Source organism: Puma concolor, chromosome D4 (assembly GCF_028749965.1).
Source record: "Puma concolor isolate L17-30 chromosome D4, mPumCon1.1.hap2, whole genome shotgun sequence".
Taxonomy (NCBI): domain Eukaryota; kingdom Metazoa; phylum Chordata; class Mammalia; order Carnivora; family Felidae; genus Puma; species Puma concolor.
The window spans coordinates 10883207-10909786 of NC_141679.1; the positions used below are offsets into that span (position 1 = coordinate 10883207).

The window sequence follows — 26580 nt, forward strand, 5'->3', positions numbered from 1 at the left end:
ATGAATGGGGGAGGGGCAGAGAGAGAGGGAGACACAGAATCGGAAGCAGGCTCCAGGCTCTGAGCCATCAGCCCAGAGCCTGACGCAGGGCTCGAACTCATGAACCGTGAGATCGTGACCTGAGCTGAAGTCGGACGCTCAACCGACTGAGCCACCCAGGCGCCCCGAAACACTTACATTTTTATCAACCCGTCCTTATCTTCTGAATACCAGTGATGTGCTAGGCACTGCAGTCAAGGGAAAGATGCCGTCTCTGCCCTCGGTTACTTTACAGTCAAGAAGGAGGAGCACCTGGGTACCTGGGTGGCTCGATCAGTTAAGCGTCCGACTTGGTTCGGATCACGATCTCACAGTTTGTGAGTTCGAGCCGCACGTCGGGCTCTGTGCTGACAGCTCAGAGCCTAGAGCCCGCTTCCGATTCTGTGTCTCCTTCTCTCTCTGCCCCTCCCCCGTTCACACTCTGTCTGTCTCTCTCTCAAAAATCAATAAACATTAAAAAAAAAAAAAAAAAAAGCACATCACAGTTGGTGAGGTCTTTCCCCAATGGCAAATTAATAGATTTACTACACAGGATGGCGCCCTCCATCCGTGATGAGGGTACTTCACAACGCAAAAGCTCCCAAACCAAGGTAACATTACACATATGCCCTGTTAAAAATGAATTTAAATTGCCTTGTTTCACTGGTCATCCCATATGCTGCTATTTCTTTTCTCTCTCGATCTCAAACAGGCCACCACTTCCAACAGGCTCTCCCTTTAAGATTCTTCAAAGAACGTAAACGACCAGCATTCCCAGTACAACTGGACGTACCAAAGGTCATCTGCTTTCAGATCTGATATGTTTTTGTTGCATAGAAGTGGCATCTGAAAACATGAACCCGAAAAATCACGAGCAGTAAGTGTGCCCTCAGGGATGGGTTGTTCCTTCCTTACCTTTTTCCTTTCTTTAACATCGTAGAGGGCGATGCTGGCAAACAGAGGTTCAACTTCAATCTCGAACCTGTCAGACAGAGGAAGAAAGAGGGTTTTAACTTAGATGATCTTGAACTTGCTGACGGTGACTCGTTACATAAACCGGCTAAAAATGTCAATCGTTCCCCCAAATATTTGGATCACTCCACGCAGATGAGAATCAGCACTGGGAGATTCATGGGAGGTTCGTGGACGTTTCCTACTTACTGGAGATCGTGGTGGAGGCTACATTCTCCTAAAAAGCACTTGTTTGTGGCACTACAGGGGAGACAGGGAAGAATGGTCCCACGGTGTGATCCAGCATGGCCCTTCTTATCACGGTAGCTGCTGAGCTTTCTGATGGTGAAGCCTCTGTCTCAGGTAAAGGCTTTGTTCACAGTGTACCCTTTATCGCTCGGGTAGGAATCCCTATGAATGCAATTCTAAGGGACAAGGCTTTTCAGAGAGTGAAGAAAGGAAACTTGTGTTGTTTTTCCTTGGACTGATAGGGACCATCTGTATGGGTGAATGTCTGCCCTTTCCTAATTCCACTGCAAGGGGAGCTTCTGAGTTAGTAGTCGGTGGGGGCAGGGAACCGAGCACGGCCAATAAACACTGAGCTGAGTGGGTCCAGCGAGAGCTAGAAAATTCTTGGCCCTAATTGCCCATTGCCCTTGAAAGGGTGGGTTTGAAGAGACCGCATACCCGAGGCATAATCCCTCCCCACGTGTTATAGCATACACATGGAGCACAGATGTGCAGATTCCAAGTGTCTCAGGCTAACAACCCACGACCTTGGATACGGCCATCTGAGAGCACCAGTAACCAGGCCCTGGACCACCACTGCCTCAGAAGTCATGTAAATTAGGCCAAATTTTGTTTAAGGCATGTGTGAGAGGAGGGCTTTATCACTAGGTAACTCTGTCTATCAAAACACAGGTTTCTTTGTCCCCCCTGAGATCTCCTGAACCAGAATTTCTCTCTTGGGGGGAAACAGTGGTGGAAGGTGTCCCAAAGTCTGCATTGAAAACAAGCTCCCTGAGTAAATCCGACACACACTGGTTTCACCACCAAGACAACTCGTCTGAGCTGAGGTTATTTCGCATAAGGGGATAATAAATTTTCCACTAAAAGATTTCCCCCCAGGGGTGCCTGCATGGCTCAGTCGGTTAAGCGGCCGACTTCGGCTCAGGTCATGATCTCGTGGTTCATGAGTTCAAGTCCCACTCCGGAATCTGTGCTAACAGCTCAGAGCCTGAAGCCTGCTTCGGATTCTGTGTCTCTCTCTCTCTCTCCTTCTCCCCTGCTTGTGCTCTCTCACTCTCTCAAAAATAAGTAAATGTTAAAAAAAAAAAAGGTTTCTCCACATAAAATGCAAATGAGACAAATACTTCTTTGTCATCCTCTTTTTTTTTTTTTTCGCATGTGCTACAGACATCTGCAGATATGGCATCAGCTTGATTCTTTCTTTTTGCTTGAGGCTTTACATGTTTCTCAAGAGCAAAGCAGTGACAGTGCTAGATCTCAACAGTTTTTGAAAAATTCCCCAGCTGATAAAATCCGTGGGAGTAGAAATAAAACTCTGCAGGTCAGCGTCACTGGGGAAATGGAAGGCCTCAGCATTGTCATTAAGTTCTTACTATTCATCTGTTGAGATCGCAGGTTGACCTATAAGAGCTTGCTTTCTTGGGGCGCCTGGGTGGCTCAGTCGATTGAGCGTCTGCCTCTTGGTTTCACCTGGGGTCACGATCTCACGGTCTGTGAGTTCAGGCCCTGCATGGGGCTCTGTGCTGACAGCGCGGAGCCTGCTTGGGATTCTCTCTCTCCCCCCGCCTCTCCCTGCCCCTCCCCCGCTCGTGCTCTCTATCTCAAAATAAGTACAGAAATTAAAAGAAAATGATTTTTTTTAAAAAAAGAACTTGCTTTCTTTTTTGTTTTTGCAGCCAGTTTGTTGCAGAGCAGCGGGACAGAGTAGCTGGGCCAATCTCTTTGGCCCATCTCTCTTCTTGCAGGTGTTAAGTCGATATGGATGTTATTTAAGCCCCTTGAGTGGGCCAAGCATACTGGGTAAACACCTCACTTCTGCTTGAGGTCTGCGTTGGCAATTGAGAAGAACATCACCAGAAATCCACACTTGACGATTTTCATTAAGAGACATCCAAAAGGCTCTATTTGCTTGGTTTTTTTTCAAATAATACATGTCGGTCTTCGTGGCCATGTTCTCCCATCTGTGAGAACGGCTGCTGTGTATTGGCTGGAAAGGTCCAGAAAGTTTGGTGACAAAGGGACACCACGAGGGAGAATTCCTCCAATCCCAAATAGCATAGTTACTGCACCTACGAAGGGCCGGCTGGGGGTGCACCAGTGCCTCACACAACAGGGTGGCCTCCCCGGCAACAGGGAGGAGACCGGCGGCCCCTTCCAGGCAGCGGCCCGGCTGCAAGGCTAGCATTCGGGGCTGGCTTGCAAGGGCTAGCATCTGCCTTTCTGCAGCCCTGACTTGACCGACTGCGGGCTCACGGGGCCCCTCCTGTCCTGCTACAGACAAAAGCCCCTCTGCCCCTCCCCCCGCTGGGAGAGCCGGCTGGGGGGAGGGGCTGCAACATCAAGCGAGCCCCCAGGACCCAGGGTGAGCAGCGCTGCCCGCTCACACTCGCATTCTCAGAAGAGGATCTGGGGAGGCTCCGCATTGGAATCACAGGAGTGCAGGGCGGGTAGGAACCTCGACAGCATCCCGGGTAACAACCTCATCTATCAGGAAGAACTCAAATTCCCAGAGAAGCTCCCGGGGGTTGAGACACAGCCTTGAGTCCAGAGTCCAGATGCCCGAAGTGCAAACCAGGGGCTGCGTTAGGGGCCCGTGAATTCACTTCAAGACATCGATGCCCTCCCCCGAGGGCGTGAAACAATACTATGCTCACGTGCTGTTGCCTAGATGGAACATCTAGAACTTAATAGTTTCAGAAGAGTCTGTGATTTGAGGTGGAAGCCTTCTCTAGCGTGGCAGTCTGCAGGAGCAGGCTGCAATGGACCCTCCGGTGGGCATGCAAGACAGTCTGCTCCTGTGAAGGAAAAGCTACTCTAATTTACTTTGATTTACTTAGTTCATATTTTAAAATTTATGTCTATTTGATAATGCATGTAACATTTTATGTGTCTTTTAAAGTTTATTTATGTATTTTGAGAGACAGAGAGAGCATGCACGGGGGAGGGGCAGAGAGAAGAAGAGGAGTTGGAGAATCCCAAGCAGGCTCCATGCCGTCAGCACAGAGCCCAACGTCCCTGTAGGACCCAGGCGTCCCTATAACGCGTACAGTATTTTAATGTGTGTGTACAAAATTATCATACATATATGGAGCATACAGGGCTTTTTCTCACTATGAAAGTTAAACAATCAAAGAATTTGGAGATAACTGCTTTAAAGTAGATGTCACAGGGTGCCTGGGCGGCTCAGTTGGCTACGCATCCGACTTTGGTTCAGGTCATGATCTCAAGGGTCATGAGTTCAAGCCCTGCATCCGGCCCTGTGTGGACAGCTTGGAGCCTGGAGCCTGCTTCGATTTCAGTATGTGTGTGGGTGTCTCTGCCCCTCCCCATCTCTCCCTTTCTCAAAAACAAACATTAAAAAAAAAATTTAAGTAGATGTGGCAAACAGTTGGCCCAGAAGAGGAATCCAGACTGCAGACATGCAGTTATGTAGTATTTAAAAAGGAAATTTGGGGTGCCCGGGTGGCTCAGTCGGTTGAGTGTCCGACTTTGGCTCAGGTCATGATCTTATGGTTCGTGGGCCCGAGCCCTGTGTCGGGCTCTGTGCCGACAGCTCAGAGCCTGGAGCCTGCTTCGGATTCTGGGTCTCCCTCTCTCTGCCCCTCCCCCACTCACACCGTGTCTCTGTCTCTCAAAAATAGATAAACATTAAAATAATAAAAAAAGGAGATGAGAAGATAGTTAAGAAGTCAGAAAATTATGCATAAAAAATTGAATTTCCAGCTTCTCTTGAAAAAACAAAAACAAAAACAAAAGCAAAGCAGACAGTTGATAAAAAAAAAAAAGGGCCTGTGTACTTGGATGGCAAGAATCAGCTCTAACCAGTAGTAGTGTCCCCTTGGGATGGTTTGCTATAGTCCCCACTGCTCCCTGCTACCCTGTTGTCCCCTGGCACTGAGACTGGGTTTTAGCCGCATCTCACATTATGTTTCAACAGCGGTGCGCCGGTAAATGTTTAACAAACAAGTCCCTGGAAAGAAAAAGCTCTGATTTGCAGCATTTTCTGATTTCTATGTTGTAAATATTCCCTCATGGCCAATGTCACACCACCTGCTTGACTTCACAGAACACAGAGCTGGGGAGGAGCATGATCAGCTCTCGTGAATTAATCAGAGCGGACTCGAATACACCACTCATTGTTTTTTAGGTTTTTTTCAGTTTTTTTTTTTTCCACCATCCAGCTTTCCTTGTTACTTTTGTTAATGTATGCTTTTTCACTCAATTACCTTACGTGACTAATTCAGGGCGTGCCTTCCCTATTATAGAAGAGGGACAGTCGAAGGCTTGGTAGAAATAGAATCGAGTGTAGCTGACTCCAAAGTCTACTCCCTCCCACCACCTGACAGGTGCCTGATTTAGGCTCTGTCGACAGAGACAGTTTCTGTCTAAAGGGCAAGATAAGCCTCAGTGCCGTGTTTGGGATGTTTGCTGATACTTACTTCAGGGTCAGGACCTTGACCAGTATTCTGTTGCCCAGATGTTCCTTAGGACATTCTGGTACCGGACGTATTTCCACGGCATCCTCCTATTATTAAACACATGGTAAAGAAATCATTAGTGAATTTCCACGAGGGGTTCCAGCTGAAGTCAGTCCGGGGAAGGGAAGGCTGCCGTCCAGGGCTCGACTGTCATTTGCTTTCTTTCTTTCTTTTTTTTTTTTTTATTTCTTTTTTTTTTTGTTTTTTTTTTTTTTTTCAACGTTTATTTATTTTTGGGACAGAGAGAGAGCATGAACGGGAGAGGGGCAGAGAGAGAGGGAGACACAGAATCGGAAACAGGCTCCAGGCTCCGAGCCATCAGCCCAGAGCCTGACGCGGGGCTCGAACTCACGGACCGCGAGATCGTGACCTGGCTGAAGTCGGACGCTTAACCGACTGCGCCACCCAGGCGCCCCTCATTTGCTTTATTTCTAATTGTGGGATAACACTTGGACTTTTTATCCAACCCCAAGCTTCAAAGTCAACACTGACAGCAAACAATTTGTCCTTTCAGAAAGCTAAGCATTTAAGACAAAGAAACAGAGGGAGGAAGGAAGGAAATGTGAACAGGAATATGGCTGAGTAACATCCACCAGATGGCATTGCAAAATCTAATACCTATTGTTGGTATTGCTGGCTTTTTTTTTTTTTTTTTTTTGCTTGCTCTAAACACACATTCAGAATATTTCTCCCGTCAAAGTTTTACTAGTAAATAGGTGAGTTTCAGGCTTGAGGTCTGCGTCAGAATAGCTCACGTCAGGCTACATGTAAACCATCAGGACTAAAATATAGTGTCTTTCTCACTTCAACGTTCTCTTAAACAGATGATATAGAGACTTGGGGTTGAATATGTATAGGTTCTATGCCTGCATATCCAGCTAGAGCTGGCAAAAGTTCTAAGGACAGGAAGCGCAGCAATGACAGATTAGCAATGACTTAGTAATGACAAATACACCTGTCTATTTTACCACTTCGGGACTCAAGACTTAAAAAGAAACATCAAGTCCCTGAGGCAACTTTCAACATTCAAATCTGAGCTATCATAATATATTAAAAAAATTGTTTTTTGAAGTTTTATTTATTTTTGAGAGAGAGAGAGAGGAGAGGCAGAGAGAGAAGGAGACACACGATCTGAAGTAGGCTCCAGGCTCTGAGCTGTCAGCACAGAGCCCAACACGGGGCTCGAAGTCACAGATGGCGAGAGCCTGACCTGAGCCAAAGTCGGACGCCCAACCGACTGAGTCACCCAGGCACCCCGACAGTATCTTAATTATATCCATATATTCAAAGATAACAGTGCAAATCCCTGAAAACTTGAATTCCTGCTCTTGCAGTAGACTCTCTAAACACGGGTGGTCTGCGACTCACAAGGGTCCAAAGAAGAGTCGTGTCTAATTATGTTCTCCTGGCCTACAAATGATGGGAGCTTTCCACCAAATACCCCACAGCGACAGGTAACATTTTTAAATACAGCAGTAGAATCATGTCCTCGGTAAATCTGTACCCAGATGGGTGGAACAAAGTAGCAAACCAGCTGTATCCTAACCTCCGTTCCTCAAGGCCCAAGCCCGGGTTCATCAGATGGCCACCTTGCCCGCTGGAACTGCTGATCGTGTTTCGGGAGAGCCACTGCTTGATATCCACACTGAGTTCAACTCCCTCCAGAACAAGCTGGCACTTGTGGGGCGATCAGAGCTGACACATTGAAAAGCGAGGCCTCCTCCCACCCCACTCCACTGGGGAAGAACCTCAACACATATTCACGGGCTTCTAAGGCTACCTCTCTGATCTGGATTCCAACCCTTAGGATCCTTGGCTAAAAGCTTTTCATTGGGAGAATGGGAGCATACACAAAATTGGAGACAGTAATGTAGTGAACCTCCCTTACCTGTCATGTAAGTTTCCACAAGCTCAACTCAGGGGCAACCTGGGTTCACCTACAGTCCCATTGACCACCTTCTCCTCCCAACCCCACACTCAATACTGGATTACTTATAAGCAAGACTCCAGACATCATATCATCTCTTCTGTAAATATTTCAGCACACATCTCTACAAGATAAAGACTTTGAAAAACACAGAGCTATAAAATCATTATGACTCTTAAGAATTAACAGTAATTTCTTATCAATGCTGCGTATTTAGTCAGTTCCAAATTTCCCCCAAACGTATCCATTTTGGTGTGTGTGTGTGTGTTTTGCAGCTAGTTTGTTAAATCACGATCTAAACAAGGTCTACATATTGATGTCTTTCCTAAGCCTCTTCTAGTCTACATGCATTTCTTAAGTGTTATAGTTGTCTGCAGTAGGAACTAGCTTGCAAAGGAGGAGAAGAGAAAATATGAAGCTTTAGAGGATGTTTGTTGTTCTATCTTGCTGAGTGTGTGTGTGTGTGTGTGTGTGTGTGTGTGTTTATTTAGAGAGAAAGAAATGGGGGGAGAGACAGTAAGAGAGTAAGAGACAGTATGAGAGATGTTCTTCCATCAGCTGACCCAACGGATCCTGGGGCCAACTCTAACTCTGCCTGCCTGTGATCTCATCACCTGAGCCCCCACTACTTTTCTTCTTAATTGGTTTTTAACTGGGCTCTGTCACTTGCAGCCTCAAGAGTCTGAATGCAAACTCTTCTGCGATTTAGAGTATAGTGGCATGGTTTTAGGGACCAACACATAGGATACCTTTTACAGAACCCACAATGAATCAGGGAACAAACATGCCTCATAGAAGCTTAGTGGTTGTGGGGCACCTGGGTGGCTCAGTTAGTTAAGTGTGGGACTTTGGTTCTGGTCATGATCTCACGGTTCGTGAGTTCAAGCCCCGCATTGGGTTCTGCGCTGACAGCTTGGAGCCTGGAGCCTGATTCTGACAGATTCTGTGTCTCCCTCTTTCTCTGCCCCTTCCCTGCTCATGCTCCATCTCTCTCTCTCTCTCTCAAAAATAAATAAACATTAAAAAAAAAAAAAGAAGTGTAATGGTTGCATTCTACTTTTGCTTCTCCTGCAGGCTCAGTCATAATTGGGATATAATGGTCCACCTCTCTTCTAATTCTCCTCACCAAGAAATAAAGTAATGGTAATATTAAATAGTTTAATTAATGTGCTTTCAAAAGAAATCAGCATGTGTGATTACTTCATGGGAGCCAGAAATTTACCTTTCTTCCACAGGGCTACCTTTGGAGAAAGTGCAAATTACAAGGGCAAATGCAACCTCTGGGTGTATGAGCTTCAAAATATTAAAGGCTGGTCTAGGGGCCCTCCAGCACTGTAGACATACCAATTTACAAATAATTGGCACACTAATTACAAAGCATTCCTCTCCACTCAATAAAGCAGGCCCATTAGGGCCTCTGCTAGATCATAACTCTCCGTCCTAATCAAGTTTCTGCATTGTTTCAAAGACCATGAAACAAAGCGCCTTCAACACAGTCTGTAACTCATTCTTGCACTCAATGTGGGACTGGACACCCTCCCGTGTAATCCCACGAGGGGGACTCCAATGAGCCGCTGCCTCACTGGACATGTTCTCCCGCCCCCCTTTCAAATTGTTTTCTCTCTCCTGATGTCCACTTTGGGACTCTTTCTTACATAGTGGCACCCCCAGCATGGAACTTGGAGGAAAAAGAATGCATGTGAAGGTCATATTTAACACTGGTAATAAGTTTTAAAGTTTCCCATGGAAACTGAAAAGGTATGAGATAGAATGTGGTTGCTGATATCATCTCGGGGTTTCAGTTACGTATGCTAATTTACCAGGCAGTCATATGTAGATAGATAAATAGGCAAACATAAGATTTGGGGTTAATGGGCTAGGAGCTCCATTCTGCATTTCACCTGCCTGCTGAATCTTGAACAAGTCCCTTTACCTCTCTGACTCTTACTTTGCAATCTCAAGAACGGAGGCAATAAGGCTGCCCACATCATTCATTTTTGTTTGTAATCTGCCTCATTCAGAAAAGGAATTTGAGGCCACTGAAAATAAATCAAGAGATGAGAAAACCAAGATGGTTGGGAAATAAAGATAAGAAGGAAAGAAGGAAGGGGTGTTTGGGTGGCTCAGTCGGCTGAGCATTTGACTTCAGTTCAGGTCATGATCTCACGGTTTGTGAGTTTGAGCCCCGTGTTGGGCTCTGTGCTGACAGCTCAGATCCTGGAGCCTGCTTCAGATTCTCTGTCTCCCTCTGCCCCTCCCCTGCTCATGTGCGTGCACGTGCACGCTCTCTCTCTCTCTCTCTCTCTCAAAAATGAATAAACATTTAAAAAAGTAAAAGTAAATTTAAAAAAAGAAGGAAAGAAAGCTGAATATAATTCAGGACACCAATAAGTAAGCCGCTAGATTTAGTAGTGATGAACAGAAATTTGACCCTAAGTAATGAATCCAGGAGAGCCAATGACAAGACACGCACATGTCTCCTGTGTTTGCGTTTCCCCAGTGGACGCGAACTCTTCTCTGTCTGAAGGCCTGCGAGACACTTTCCCTCCGGGTCCTCACTGAGGCGTAGGATGAGGTCAGTGTCCTCAATGATATTTGCACAGTACACACGATATCCTATCTCATGACAGATGTCTGCTTTCCTGTCCTTTCCGCTGACCATTGGTAAACTCATAGAAGGGCAAGTCAGCAGTCACAATACCCAGGGGTGGGGGCTTCAAAAGGTTTAAGAATCAAGCTCCCTAGGGGCACCTGGGTGAACCATTCAGTTGAGGGACCAAGTCTTAATTTCAGCTCAGGTCATGATCTCAAGGTTCATGGGATTAAGCCCCACGTCAGGTTCCATGCTAAGCATGGAACCTGCTTGAGATTCTCTCCCTCTCTGCCCCTCCTCCACTCACATGCGTGCACTCTCTCTCTCTTTTAAAATAAATAAATAAACATTAAAAAAAAAAAAAAAAAAAAAAAAAGAACCAGGCTCCCTAATGGTCTTCTTGCTTGATCCAAAAATTAAATTTAAAACATTTAGAGGCATGGATGGACAGTGTATCTTTTAGGCAAAAATGCCCCCCAAATCATATATTTTGCAACAGAACTTTGAATAAAATTTGGACCACGGAGATATTGCTGTAGCCAGTTTTGGCGCGAGCCAGTAGCGGACATTCCGGCATGCGGAGGCAAGACTGAGAGCCTCATATAAAGTATAAGGAGCCTGAACAGGCTTGGAGGACGGTCATTTCTCAGCCCATCTGAAGCACCCCCTGGGGATGACACAGGTAAAGCCTAAATTATCACACTGTTCTCATCAGCTCTGATATATAAAGAAGTGGACAATCAAGGTTCTGAAGTTCTACGCATTAAGAGCACAGCTATGATCACTTTTGGCCAGAATGTTTTCAAAGCAATTCTCTTCAGGCTGTTCACAGAGATTATTTTTCTCTTTCTTTCTTTCTTTCTTTCTTTCTTTCTTTCTTTCTTTCTTTCTTTCTTTCTTTTCTTTCTCTCTCTCTCTTCCTTCCTTCCTTCCTCCCTCCCTTCCTTTTCTTTCTTTCTTTCTTTCTTTCTTTCTTTCTTTCTTTCTTTCTTTCTTTCCTTTCTTTCTCTTTCTCTTTCTTTCCTTTCTTTTCTTTCTTTCTTTCTCTTTCTTTCTTTCTTTCTTTCTTTCTTTCTTTCTCTTTCTTTCTTTCTCTTTCTCTTTCTTTCTTTCTTTCTTAAAAAATTTTTTTAAGGGGCGCCTGGGTGGCGCAGTTGGTTAAGCGTCCGACTTCAGCCAGGTCACGATCTCGCGGTCCGTGAGTTCGAGCCCCATGTCAGGCTCTGGGTTGATGGCTCAGAGCCTGGAGCCTGTTTCCGATTCTGTGTCTCCCTCTCTCTCTGCCCCTCCCCTGTTCATGCTCTGTCTCTCTCTGTCCCAAAAATAAATAAATGTTGAAAAAAAAATTTTTTTTAATGTTTATTTAGTTTTGAGAAACAGAGACAGACAGAGCATGAGCAGGGGAGAAGCAGAGAGAGAGGGAGACACAGAACCTGAAGCAGGTTCCAGGCTCTGAGCTGTCAGCACAGAGCCCAACGTGGGGCTCGAACTCACGGACCGCGAGGTCATGACCTGAGCCCAAGTTGAGCGCTTAACTGACTGAGCCACCCAGGCGGCCCTACAGACATTATTTTTAAAAATATTTTAACAAAACACTTACGAACACCAAAGCTTAGGGGCGCGTGGGTGGCTCAGTCGGTTAAGTGTCCGACTCTTGACTTCAGCTCGGGTCACGATCTCATGGTTTGTGAGCTTGAGCCCCATATTGGGCCCCGAGCTGACGGCGCAAAGCCTACTTGGGATTCTCTCTCCCCTCTCTCTGCCCCTCCCCTGCTCATGCGCGCTCTCTCAAAATAAACAAATAAAATAAACATTAAAAAAAAAAAAAGAACACTAAAGTTTAAGTAACACGCCTTGATGGATTAATGGCAAAACAGATCCCCAAATCACTGAATGGTTTGACTCACTGCGTGAGGTTACTGCATGCAGACCGTAAAATGTTCTGAAGGTTAAATGAGATGTTATCAGTGAAAGCGTTTTGTTAAGAGCTATGGAAATCCTGTTTGCTATTGTCGGAACCTCATTTGTAAGCTTGATCGATAACTGGTTTTGCTCTTCCACAGGCCTGTTCTGGTAAAAAGAACAGCCCAGAAATCATACCGTCGGGCCTTCTGGCACTGCTATAGAGTAATGACGGACAACAGTAGTTTCCTGGAGCCCCTGTGTCCCCACTGCAGTTCACACATGGAGATGGCCGCACCCACCTCGTCCACCGCTGGGTACAAGGCAAAGAGCTCTGCCTGCCGATTGGTCCTCCGGGCCTCCTCATTCTGCTTCTCGAAGTCCTCAGCACTCACGTGCTGCAGGAGGTTCTCCAGCCGCTGGTCAGGCTGCAGGCTGCGGAGGTCGAAGCCACACGCGGTGAGGGGACCTTTCCCGGACACGTCACACAGCACATTTAAGTGGCGGGGGCGTGCCTGCGAGAAAAGACACATCTTGTGAGAGAGACTGCGGGTCTCAAGTGAGTCCGGAAGCATCTGGGATGTCAGACCCCTGCTCCAACGTGGGATTGCAGAGTCACGCCTCAGGTGGCTTCTGAGCAAACTGGGGGTTTGACAGCAATCACATCTTAGCCTCCTGGTCGGAATATCCTAAAATGAAACGTCTCCTTCCCACCTGGAAGCAGGTAATTTACTCATCGGATGTGTATACACTGGTCCTTGAGGAAAGGTTTGACCACAGCACGGTGTTCCTGTTAGTTCTGGGGCCATGTTCTTTTCTGGAGGTGGGAGCCAAGTCTCTTGGGAACCTCACTGAGGTCTCACGCTCAAGCAGAAAAGAAATGGAATAACATATAATAGAAAGGGGGCTGGACTGGGGCATAGAGGGATCCTGGCCTAATCTCAACTCCAGAACTTGGCTTCTGAAACTGAAAATGAGAGGTTGTATGAGAAGCCTTCCAAATTAAACCTCATATAAATTCCCACACTCAATATTATGCTTCCAAAGACAGAGATGTGGGGGTGGGAACACACTTCCACAGGGCTTTAGTAACAGTTAGGGCAATATGAACCAGGACAAAAAGCAGGAAAGCATTTGCCAGTCAAGTAGTGTCCACTTTTAGCTGCAGTGTGTTTGAAAAAAGTCGTAAAGCATTCACAAGCAGATGCTTTATTCCATTAGGAACGTTTCAGTGACGGGGAATTGCAAACGCAGCCAAAGATTTGGCAAAGCCTTGACAACCATAATTAATGATACGTGGTAAGAATGCAGATGGAACTATTACAAACATCTGTAAAATTAATGGTAAAATGTTATCCTAAAGTTCTAAAAAAAATGGACCTGGTACTGTACAATGTCTACAATGTATACTTTTTGTGGCAAACATTGACCTTACAGAAATTCTACTCTGCTAGATCATAAATTTGACCTAACTGTGCTAGCAATAATCAATATTAGTACTTTAATCATTGATACTTCTTTGGCTTAGAATTTATGAGAGCCTTGGGAAAAGGATGTGAATTTACCAAGTTTCTTTAAAAGGACATCAAGAAATATATATGATGTCCATAATGTATTCTAAGGGCATAAACTGGACAAGTCAGCAAGGACTGTGAGGACAAGAGCATCTCTTGAACATTGTTTATAGCAACAAAATAAGAGAAACAATCTAAATGTCCCCCAAAGAGGAAGCATTCAGAGATTCTGGACCTTGCATCCGAGGGAATGTATGTAACCATTTGAAGAAAACCCAAGAAACACGTATTCGTTGGAAGAGAAAGACGGTCGCAGTATGGTGTATTGTTAATATGACAACGGAGGGCATACAATATTAGGTATAATATGATCTAATTTTTATGAAATCTATGTGTACCACGGAGTTGTACCATGTATATATTGCACCTACGTATTCAGGCACCTGGCCTCACCATTCCACTCAGAAGGTGCCAAAAATGGCAGTGACGTGGATGATGTTGCCGGTTGTCTCCCTGCCTGAGCATCTCTGCACGGTGAGTATTAGTCTAATACTGAAAACCATACAACTTTTGCGTAACTTGACTCCACAACCCAGCTGAGGACTTAGTTGAGTGCAGTGAGTACGCTGAACGAGGGTGCTTCATGGGGGTGTTGGTAATTTGCCTATCCTCTCTCAGCTTTCAATTTTATACTCTGGCACTCAGCAAGCTACATCTCGGCTTTGCCACGGCTCCCTTTGGGTTCCGCCAGGAGGGGGCGCTATAGGGGGACTGGCTGGCTGGAGCGGGGAGAAGGGACTCCCTCCTCCCTCTTTGCTTGCATTTCCTCACACTTCGGTAGTGGCAGTTGGTTCTGGCTTTCGGCCTCTTTGGGCACTTCTAGAACCATCTTCATCTCACCTCCTTGGAGGTACCAGCACCAGGTGGACAGTCCCACGTCTAAGAGGTCAGAGTCCAGACTCCCTGACCCTGTGGGGTTTTTCCTCCGAGATCCGGAAATACTCCCCACAGCTAGGTCCCGCCCCCTCCCCAGGGATTTGAGTCCCAGCTCCAAAGTTACTCTTCAGAGTTTTTAGGTTCTGGAAACTCCAAACTCTTCCCACGAGACCCCCAGTTCTTGAATGTGGTCTTGGGACCTCCTGGGAAATGCTAATTAGAAATCGAATTATTGAGTGCCACCCGCCCAGAACTAGTGAATCAGAAACTCCAGGGTGGGGCCTAGCCATCTGAGTTCGAACAAGCCCTCCAGGGGATTGCAGTGAACTCCAGGATTAGAGCCACTGCCCTAGGCCCCAGCCCCAGGGTGACATGCTGCTTCCTGCACCTAAAGCTTCTGTCGGACTTCGATTTTCCTGTTCGGTTCTCCGGGTCCTCCAAAACCTGTTTAACCAATTCCCTCGGTTATATTTTCTTGTTGTTAAGATATCTGGGGTGGCGTATCTGATAGGTGACCAAGACAAGGTCGGGGCACTGGGGTGGCTCAGTCGGTTAAGCGTCCGACTCTTGGTTTCGGCTCCAGTCGTGATCTCACGGTTCAGGAGTTCCAGCCCCGCGCCCAGCTCTGTGCTGACAGCGGGGAGCCTGCTTGGGATTCTCTCTCTCTCTCCCTCAAAATAAATAAACTTAAAAAAAATTGAATTTAGTCAAAATTACCAGTGAAAAATCTCTTAAAAATCCCCCACAGAGCACTGGTATTCCATGCTTGAGGAAGCCCACCATATTCAGTACTGGAACTGCTGGCTGATTCCTAGGTAGAGCTCAGATAAAGCAGTGAGCTTGGCTGTAGAGACCACGTGGTTTGAAAACCAGGTAGTATTTTAGAACTGTCTAGTCATTCAGCACGGTGAGATGCTTATAATGAGAGCCAAGCTGAAAGCTATACCAGTTCAGAAAACGCCCTATATATAGAAACGCAGACACATTTCTTCCCCTTTGTTTTTCACACCTATACAAGTTGGAATAGAGCACCGGCTTTCTAAAAAAATTTTTACCTGTGGTAAATCTACATGAAATTTACCATGTTAATCATTTTTTAGCGTACAGCTCAGCAGGGTGAAGGACAGTCACACTCTTGTACAACCAGTCTCCAGAACTCTTCACCTGTACCCATCTGTGCTGCAACTCTGTCCCCTTAAACAGTCATTTCCATTTCTTCCTCTTCCTACAGCCCCTGGCAACTGCCATTCTATGTTCTGTCTCTAGGAATCTGACTACTCTGGGGACCTCACACATGGGGAATTATACACTTTTTGTTCTTTTGTGACTCTTTACTTAGCCTGTGTCGGGCACTAAGTGTGAGCTCGTATTGTCCTGAATGCTTCACACAAATTAACTCATTGAATAGTCAAAAGACCCCATGTGTTAGTGACTAGCTGTTATTGTCATTAGCGTTACGGACTTGAACGTGTGTGTCCCTGAAAAATTCTTATGTTGAAATTGCAAGTCCCAGTTGGGAGGTAGGACCTTTGGGAGGTGATGAGGTCTTGAATCTGGGGCCTTACTGAATGTGATTAGTGCCCTTCTGAGAAAAGACACGGGAGAGTTTGTTTCCTCTCTCTTGGTCTCCACTTTGTGGAGATACATCAAAAGGTGTCTGCAAACCAGGAAGAGGGCTCTCGTCAGGAACCAAATCAGCCAGCACCTTGATCTTGGACTTCCCCCTCTCTGAACTATAAGAAACAAATGTCTGGTGTTTTAGCTACCCCGGTCTATGGTAGTCTATTACACAGCCCAAAGTGACTAAGACAGTTAGCTTCCCTTAAATAAGTAACAAGTACTTGTTAGAGAAACTGTGTAAAATTGAGAAAATAATACTTTTTAAGAAGTTAAGGGAGTTCTAGTACCCAAAGACAATGCCTTCTGTGTTTCTGTAGGCATCTTTTTCCTACCAAATTCAAAATTTTGATTCCCCATCAGTGTTCTAAATTTCGATTCTTGATTGTGGTTTAACATTAACATATTTTCAAAATTCTCTTCTAAGATTTCAACTGCTCCATAATTTTAATAGATGCACAAAATATATATGCTCAACTATTCCTCCACAGAATCCCTGCCTGAGTTCTCGATCTTTCCAGTCAACTATGACTGTCCTTCTCTAGAGAAATTATTCAAATACATTCAATAGACTGTTCCAGATTCCAAATATTAACTTTGCCCAGTTAGTTCAGGTGCTTCCATTTCTTCCCAAAGGGTCCAGATATTCTCAAACCCAAACTAGTGTCAAAGTCAGGGAGCTGTGATTTAAAATGAGAAGAGACCAAGTGAAGAGACCGTCATTTCCCATAGAGTAGACTCGGGTAAGAACATGACTCCTCCAAGATCACACAACAGTTGACCAAGATGGTCAGAGAGCATGTCCTCTAAGGCGCTATTTCATTTATGCCATTGGGTCCCCATACCCAACACTCCTTTCTAAGGTAAATATTTCCTAATTTTTCCTTTCCCATCCTGAAATGCAATGTACAGCTGATATAACTTACTTACACACAATTAGTTTTAAAATGAACTCAAAAAAATGTAATGGAACCAGAAGATAAAAGTAAAAATTATAATATGAAAGATGGCTTTGTTATCATCCTTGTTTCCCAGGGGAGGAAACCTAAGCCCAGGGAGGTAAATTATCCTGTCTGGGGCAACAGAGTGAGTATGTGGCAAAACCAGAGAACCCAGGCAGTCTGGCTTTCACTCATTCTGCACGCAGCCTGCCCTAGGGACGCCCCTGGGTGTCCTCAGGAATTGTAACAGGGGTGGGCTCCGTGGGCACCCTCCCTCCGCTTTTATGTATTTTCATTATTGAACTTGTGGGTTCTCATTTGAACAGCAACTTCTGTAGCTACAAACAGGTTTGAAAAACAGAAATCCCTGACTCAGATGGTAGCGTCCCTCCTACTCTGACATTCTCTGAGTCTCTAGCCTTTTTTCTAGTTAAAACATCAACAGCATGCCCTGGGCAGATCAGACCGGTAACCTGGTAACCATGTTTGTTGACAGAAAATACCTGCGCGCTGGGTTCACTGTTCTCCAAGGACTCTGACTCAAACGTCTGTTTCTGAAGTGTCTTGTGAAAATCTCTTCGGGATCCGGTCTTTTTAAAGCTGCAAATCTCCGCACTTCCTTGGTTTCTTTTATGGTTGTTATTATATCATTTGGAGAGAGAGAGAGGGATGCAAACATATTAGATTCAAAACAAAAGTAATGGCTTAAGCGTACACAGGGCACTGAAAGATCTTGCAAAGAGAGACCGATTGTAATTCCTCACATCTAATTATGCACCAGGCCTAATACAAAGCTGCGCTGTAATGAGAGGCAGACTTGCCTCCTGGCTGGCTCATTATTAAAGGCAGGAATGGTCTGGGAAAATGCCACTTCGGAGGTGTGGTCATTCAGCTGCGGGGCATTTGGCAACGAGCTGACGCTAAACTATGACCCCAGTGTTAAGAGGCTGGAATAAATCTAGCAATGTGCAGAGCAGCAAATAAAGATCGTTTGAAGATAAAAATAGAGGAAAACGTTTAATGTCCCCATCAGTGTTCTTAATGATGAATGAAAAAGGCAGGACGTGGTTAAGAAAAAGAAGAGATAAATGACGTACATGCTAAAAATCCTTGCTAATATTCTCAATCTCCACTCCACGCACTCCATTAAGATTGTGTTTCAAAAATGTCTAGCTATGAAAAGGGTTTAAAATATAATGGCTACCACTGTCACTGGAGAAAGAAATGAGACCACCATGCAAAAGGCAACAGATAGGAGTTGTCAAATAATAACTATAGAAACCAGCATGCCTTTTCCCCATTTTTCTGACTCAGAGTCTTCTTGGAAAACAGGCTGCAAAGTCAACTGCACAACCACGCCGCCATTTTGTTTGATTTCTCACACTATTCGAAACCCCCCTGAGCAGGGTGGTTAAAGGATATGAAATGAGTTAGGATTTATTAGGCCGATCAAATGGCAGACAGGTTAAGCAGGAAATGTGGGAGAGCTACCAGCAATGATCCAAATACAGAGTCTATAACTCTTTGGGAGGGATGAAGTGTTGGGTTATGCACAGAGCTGGTAGTCAATAAATTTTAGTTGATTAAGCTAATTAAAGAAAAAAATGAGATGTCCCAGTGTTGTCTGCTGGGAGAACAGCTCTGTCCTTCGATTTTATTGTGCTCTAAAGACAAGCAATTTGTTTTGAGTGAAAGGAGACAAGGAATAGCGTAGAAGACACACAAGATGGGTATGGTGACGAACTCAAGTCAAAGTTTACTATAAATGGTCATCGTTAGTGTCTCTTGCATTGCCCCTTGCATTGGCCACTTGCATTGCCCCGATCTAAACCTGTATCGACAGGGCTGGGTGACCAGCAGGCTAAATTGGGAACTGAAAAAAAAATAAGTCAATGAGTAAGGTACACTCTGAATAAGGAAGTAAGACTAAACATTTAGAAAAGATTTCAAGAGAAATATCCAGAATAATTTCTGGTTTGGAATTCCTAAACACCAACCAAAGAAATGAAATTTAAAATATATTGTTCATAGACATCAATTCCCAAAACGTCTTCTGGGGGACCCCTTCAAACAATGCCCCAGAAGTACTAAGTACTTAAAATATTTAAGAAAATGATTTTGGTCCCAGTTGCTCTAAGTGTGCAAATGGTAGTGTTGAGAAGAGCAGATACATGTGTGAGCAAGATTTATTTTATAATATTTACTTTCTGTGAACGGAAGATCTTTGAGAGAGAGAGAGCCTTACATAGGATTTCATAAACCTGTTAGCTTCTTAAAAATTATTCTCATCAATAGAAACTTAGGGATATCCAAGTGGGTGTTGGATGGGTAACCAGTGCACAATTTTTTTTTTTTTTTTACTCTAAGGGTTCAAAGAAAAACTTACATGTAATATAATGTCCTGTGGAAAATGCACCCAACCCAAAATAGTGGTAAATAGGGAGTGAGTGGAATCCTAAGATTCCTCTTGTAATTATAACACACTGAATCTGCGATTATTTTCCCTGCAGAATCCAATTTTAAGGGGAAAAATTCCCAAAGGAATTAACTAGAGGCACCTGGGTGGCTCAATAGGTTAAGTGTCCGGCTTCAGCTCTGGTCATGATCTCACGGTTTGTGGGTTCAAGCCCTGCATCAGGCTCTGTGCTGACAGCTCAGAGCCTTGAGCCTGCTTTGGATTCTGTCTCTCTCTCTCTCTCTGCCCCTGCCCCATTTGTGCTCTGTCTCTGTCTCTCTCTCAAAAATAAATAAACACTAAAAAAAGTAATTCTAAAATCTAATACGAACAGTGAATTAAAACACAAATTTCACACTTTGGTATCTGCCCTTTGACCTTCTTGGGACTTATACACTCCAGAGAGAACTGATGCCAAAGGTTCAGTGTCACATGTCTCCTCATAAGGCCACCTGCTCAGGCCACAGAAATAAAAATCAGGAAGCAGCCTAACTTAAGACCTTGTGTGCTTTGGCAACCAGAACCGTATCTGCCTTAGCTTTCTTTCTTGTCTCCTAAGGTGCACTTATCTTAGTGTTCACTGACAGGTAACAACCCACATGCGCACACACACACACACAATGCACACACACAACTACAGCCATGCATCTGCCCCCATCATCCTCAATCACTCCTCCCAGTGCCTCTGTTTCTTCACAGGTGAGGCATAAACATGAGGTGAACTCTAAGATACTTGCCCGGCTTTGAGATTTTGTGATAAAAAGTTCATACAATGTATCCGGAAACGTTCTAATCAATTTTCTCCTAAAGATGCTTAAATCTGGGAGAAGTCAGAATTGTTTGGCCATCGATCTTTTGCTATTTTATGCCAATGGATGCTTGCTCTGCTCTTCTTTTTTTCTCCTCTGTTTTGTTACAATGTTTCCTGGAGTCCTTTATATGAACCCAAAAGACACTGACAAATGGGCATTACAAAAATGAGTCACTGAATAGTATTAAAAGTTCCTTATATACAATACGTACACTGTAATTCCAGACACGCACCGGCCCTGAGGATTGGGAGGACGGAAGGCATTAAGATGGCCGTTTTCCATGGCTGCGTGTTTGGAACCACAGCAAACTTTTCTCCCCTTCCTCATTCTAGATTTAGCGTCTACTTCCCCATTTTCAAGTCTCAGAAAGCCACAAAGCTCCCTTGTGGCAGCAGGGGTAGAGCTGGCTGTGGGAGAGGGCAAGGGCTGGCAGGCATGTAAAGATGACTCATTTTAGAAGTGCCAGCCACGGAAGGCAGAAACCACCAACGGGTAGGTAGTGAGACTGCTGGCTGAGGGCCACTGGCCACCAGAACGCCCAACCTCATTACCCTACGCGGGCAACTAAGCCAAATAAAGCCATGCTCCTGTTGAACCTATCTGCAGACAAAAGAGAGATGGGGAAGGAGGCCAAGCAGTAGAACAGTAGAAAAACTATTCTCCTAAAACGAGCACAACCTATCGCTTCCCAAGAGAATTGTATTCTTTTTCTCCAAGCGCTGTTATCATATATTTGGGAACCATCCAAAGGCCAAACATATTTTGAAGACCAAACTCTTTTTTTAAAGTTTATTTTGAGAGAGAGGGAGAGGGAGAGGGAGAGAGAGAGAGAGAGAGAGAGAGAGAGAGAGAGAATTAGCGGGGGAGGGGCAGAGAGCGAGGGAGAGAGAGAATCCCCAGCAGGCTCTGCACCATCAGCACAAATCCTGACGTGGGGCTCGAACTCACAAACCATTAGATCATGACCTGAGCCCAAATCAAGAGGCAGTCGCTTAACCAACTGAGCCACCCAGGCACCCCAAGACCATACTCTTTAGGGGCAGTGTGGAGTGGACCGAATTTGGCTCTGGTGTCCAGGACCTGGGTTCAGATGCTGTCCCCTTATTTACCGGCTGAGACCCTCGCTAGGCAAGTGACATAATCTCTTTGAGCCACAGTTTCCACAGGTGTGACATAGGGAGTAACACTGCTCATTTCGAAGGCCTGTTGTGATGACTGGAAAACGATACATATGCCTCCTTTCCCGTCTTTCCCTTCCCTTCCCTTCCCTTCCTATCCCTCCTGCACGAGCCGGCACTAAAACTATCAGAACAAGATCATCCTCCATGCCTGAGGGCGGAAGGGGAGGAAGTGAGGAAGCCTAGAATGGGAAGTTGAAGGCCAAAGAGGGTAAGGAGAGCACGCATATAAAAGGCATGCAGAATCAGAAACCACATGGTGCGAGGAGGGTGCCCAACCTTGGAACATCCTGTCACGTGATAACAGGGTAGACATTCTGAGTAGAACAAGGAGGCCATGCACCCGGAGTAGCAGCCTGCCAAGGGTGTCTCTGTGGAGGGGTGGCCTGGCAGTAAGTATCGGGGGAGGCCAAAAGGGGCATGCACACAGGAGGGGGAAGCCTGCGGGTGTCAGAGCCAGAATACGAGGAGGAAGGCGACTGTGCGGTGATGGGGGGTGATGCTGGCAATGGTTACATACAGGGGGATTGATCAAGTAAGTAACATACTAAGAACAGTAAGAGTCAGGTGCTTCACCATCTAAGCAGGGATAAAAATATGGAAAGGAAGAAAACGAGAATGAATACTGTGATGTTACACTGGAATTGCATCTATCAACATGAACTCGTGACTTCCAGTGCATGTTCGTGCATGCACACGCACACACACACACACACACACACACACACACACACACACGGCCTACTTTGTTCCCTGAGAACACATTGGATGAGCAACACCTTAATAGCAGTGAGCACACCCAACACCTACAGCTTGGCTTCTAAGTACCACTCTCCACTTAAAAGGAATCAGAGCCGCTTGGAGAAATGACTGATTCCAGGGGTGAGGAAAGGAAAGTGTTAGATCAGCGTGGAATATCCTGTGGCAGAAAGCAAGGATGTGATCAGTGACGGCTGGGGGCATGTAAAAAAGACACAGCGGCCAGTGGAAGGGATTCACACTTGTCAAAGTGAGGACAAACTGAGCATCAAAATAAACCAGAGAACTGGATTCAAACCTACTGAACAAAATAGGAAACTATGATTCGATATTGGTACAAATGAACTGAAAGTTTGATGAGGAATTGAGTATTTTATAACAATCAAATCCAAATGAAGGGATTATTATGTATAAAAAAATAATTGCCTGGGGGCGCCTGGGTGGCGCAGTCGGTTGAGCGTCCGACTTCAGCCAGGTCACGATCTCACGGTCCGTGAGTTCGAGCCCCACGACAGGCTCTGGGTTGATGGCTCAGAGCCTGGAGCCTGTTTCTGATTCTGTGTCTCCCTCTCTCTCTGCCCCTCCCCCGTTCATGCTCTGTCTCTCTCTATCCCAAAAATAAATAAACGTTGAAAAAAAAAATTAAAAAAAAAAAAAAAAAATTGCCTGGGGGGCGCCTGCGTGGCTCAGTTGGTTAAGCCTCTGACTCTGGATTTTAGCTCAGGTGATGATCTCACAGTTTGTGGGCGCGAGCCCCACGTTGGGCTCTGTGTTGAAGGCGCAGAGCCTGCTTGGGATTCTCTCTCCCTCTCTCTCTGCCCCTCCCCCACCCAGGTGCATGCACACATGTGCTCTCTCTCTCTCTCTCTTTCACAAATGAATCCATAGTTTTAAAAAGAGAAATTGCACACTAAAGTAATCGGCAGTCACGGAGAACCAGGTTGGCAAATTACCCTCAAGTGGTTTGGGAGACGGAAAAAGATCGTTGTATCGCCCTTCCAAGCTTTGTGTAACTTTGAGCTTGTTTCAAAATAAAAGGAAAATAATATATGTTAGGTGTCTGACACTAATAAAGACGGCTAGTGGGTCCTACTTACCAAGTTGTGCATCTATTCAGCACAGCTCACTCCTGTGAGCACAGGAGTTGCCATGTCCAGAGATATCAGAGTGATTCACTCTACCTGCCAGCAAGCCCTCTAACTTCCCACTGTGGCTGCGTGGTTGTGGCCAACGACTGACCGGTCTGAGGGGACAAGATTCCCACCCCTTGCCTCAAAGCGGGACGGTGAGAAAACATTGCAGCGTGATCCCTCCAGAGCCCCCTGCACATTGGCCAAGTAAAGTTTCCTCCATTGTCCCGTTCGACACATGTTTGTAAGGTATCTCCTGAGACTGAGGCAACAAAGAAGATGCAAAGGGGAATACACAAGAATCCTAACTTTAAAGGAGTCCCTGTCCCCAGTGAGGTCACGGTCGAGTGAGAAATAGCACATACTGAGCAGGGGAGACCAGCATTCAGACACGTTCATCAGAATGTGATGTAGAGTAGGGCGAGAGCTTCTGAGACAAATACAAACGGCATGCTTTGAAAATTCACAGAAGGGAGCGATTTCCTCCGGAGATTTCCTTCCTCGCCAGGTCGGGGAAGGCTTGGTGAAAGCCCTGGCCTGTGGGCCACGGCGGGTGTGGAGCTGTGGCCCGGGAGTCTGTGCGTCACGGCTCAGGTGTGACTCTGGTTTCCACAGCTGGGTCGCTCTTTGTAACTGCACCGGCTGATGAGCCTTGCTTGCTTTTAGAAAGCAAATAGCTAAGCACCTTGACAGCCAGCACAACAAATGCGTGTCATAATAAGCAATTATTGATCAGGGAGACATTTTTATGGTGTTTTGGGAGTAACCGAATTATAGGCACTGATGTGTTTGAATTTTAATTGTTTACCAGCTCACTGGGAGTAAAATATGGAGTAATAAAACAGATGATACCCCATTCCTTGATGTCCCAGCTCTCCTTGAGCACGACCTTCCTTCAGAATTACCTTAATCACCCAGGATGAAAGGCAAAGTCTAAGGGCTTTTATGATGTTGCTCATAACACTCATGAAATGTTTCACTGTCGCAGCAGACAATATGCCAAGAATAAATAGCATGTAAACAAGTTTTCACTACTTAAGAGTTTGACTCTCCACCAAGATACCAAACACATTCTCAAGTCAGTCGCTCTTGAGTTCGTTTAGAGAAAATGGCAGAGGAAGGGAAGCTGAAACATTTAATGCGACTCAAAAGATGCCAGGAAACATCAATCCATACAAAATTTTCAAGTGTTTGGAAATGAGATGAGAAGAACATGCAACCACCGTTCTACTCATTAGATCAAAGGTCACTTCCAAAAAGTCATGGGGAGAAAAGCACTATTATTTTTGGAGCTAGGAGGCCAAATTTTATGCTACAGACACAAAAGATAAAGTGGGATCCACTCAAGGCATCGCCCAGTCTAAGTAACATAAACATGTCCAGTAGGAAAATATATTTCCCCCAAAAGGAGATCATGTATTTTGTGTTTCCGTGTAGTCTAATCTTTCTTATTAAGTTCAAAAGAAATTCTAGGGGCTCCTGAGTGGCTCAGCCTGTTAAGCGTCCGACTTCAGCGCAGGTCATGATCTCATGGTTCGTGAGTTCGAGCCCCACGTTAGGCTCTGTGCTGACAGCTTGGAGTTCCCTCTCTCTGTGCCCCTCCCCAGCTTACTCTCTCTTTCTCAAAAATAAAACATTTAAAAAAATTAAAAAGACAAAAGAAATCCTAAAACTTTCCTCTATCCTTCATGGGCAGCACTCTTGTCTGATTTAAAAGTCTCAATTATAGAACTTGAGGGGCAAATGCTCTATAGAATTATGAGCGTGGGAGGGAACGGAAGTGGCCATTACTCCACTCCCCTGCTCCCTAAGTGGGATTCAAAGCCATTATCACAGATAGCAAGAACATAAAAGACTATCCTTAGATATTACAGAGAAATGTAATATCAGCAAGGAGATAATTGAGGAATAAAAGAGCCAACTAAATCAGGGTTTGACTGCACGGTTATGGATGACAGAGACCTGTCCACAGAAGGGGAAATGGCTTCCAGAGGAAAGGAGTTTACCACCCCCCAACAGTGCCTTAAAATATACGGGAGAGGGGTTTTGCTTCATTCTTTTAACATGCTAATAGAAGCACTTTTTCTGAAGTCTTCAGGTCTCATTTCACTTGAGAGGAATATTTTGGATAAGGTTGAAATGGAACGCGATACTCCCTAAAGCAGCAGGCCTTCTGATTTTCCAAATTTTATCTTTATGTCAAGAACATATGAAGTATAGTGCCGACGATGGGAAATCTTCCCTGGATTATTAAATGAAAATAAACTTTCAGTAACACTGAGTTGTCCCCTGCTTTTTTCCTTTGCATATCATACCTTACGAATAGGTCTAATTGAAATTATTTGTCAATTGGGCAGGGACAAAGGAGGCACACTCTGTAATACTATTTAATAAATATCATAAGTGGTAGCTAACCTATGGCCATCTGCCAAGAAATCTTAGTACTTTACATGTGCTCATTTATTTATTGTATACAATATAACTTATGAGGTAGGTGCTATTCTAATTCCGGTTTTCCTGAGGAGGAAACTGAGGCACACACACAAAAAAATAGTTTGCATTAGGCCATACAACGAGCGAGTGATGGAGCCAGGACTTGAACCCACTTATTTCTGCTCCAGAGAAATCACCATTCTGTGAAATAATATAATAAACCATAGCAAAGGAATAGACCTTACACTTAACGAGTAATTAAGTAAAGCCAGGAAGTATCTTAGATTTCTATCCATTGATTTGTGGGAACAATTATAATGTATCCTCTTCGGATTACAGTTCAGTGAGTTTTGACAAATGCAGACAGTTGGGTAACCACCACTACAGTCAAGATTTAGAATAGTTTCAGCACCCCCAAAAGTCTCCGGTGACCTTTTGCGGTCAATTCCTTTCTCCAGCCCTACACCCTGGCCCCCCCTGATCTGTGTTCTGTCCCCACCACTCTGCCTTTTCCAGAAGGGATCACGCGAATGGAATGGTGAAATTATCTTTGTTTGTCTGGCTTCTTTCACCTTGCATCATACAAATAAGACTCATCCGTGTGGTTCAATGTGTGAAGAATATGTTCCATTTTATTGCTGAGTAGTATTCCGTTGTATGGATGTATGAGAGTCTGGTTATCCATCA

General features: G+C 45.1%; 1 protein-coding gene across 7 annotated transcripts in view; it reads right to left on the bottom strand.

The window, feature by feature from the left end:
* DOCK8 (dedicator of cytokinesis 8) overlaps positions 1-26580 on the bottom strand; it is a 228720-nt gene that overhangs the window by 131605 nt on the left and 70535 nt on the right. For all 7 annotated transcript variants that reach the window (XM_086684951.1, XM_086684950.1, XM_086684952.1 and 4 more), the window contains 4 exons: positions 17630-17753; positions 12421-12633; positions 5658-5743; positions 934-1000 (listed from right to left, as the gene is read on the bottom strand). In XM_086684951.1, coding sequence (XP_086541077.1) covers positions 934-1000; positions 5658-5743; positions 12421-12633; positions 17630-17753 — 490 coding nt within the window. The remainder of the gene's footprint in view (positions 1-933; positions 1001-5657; positions 5744-12420; positions 12634-17629; positions 17754-26580) is intronic.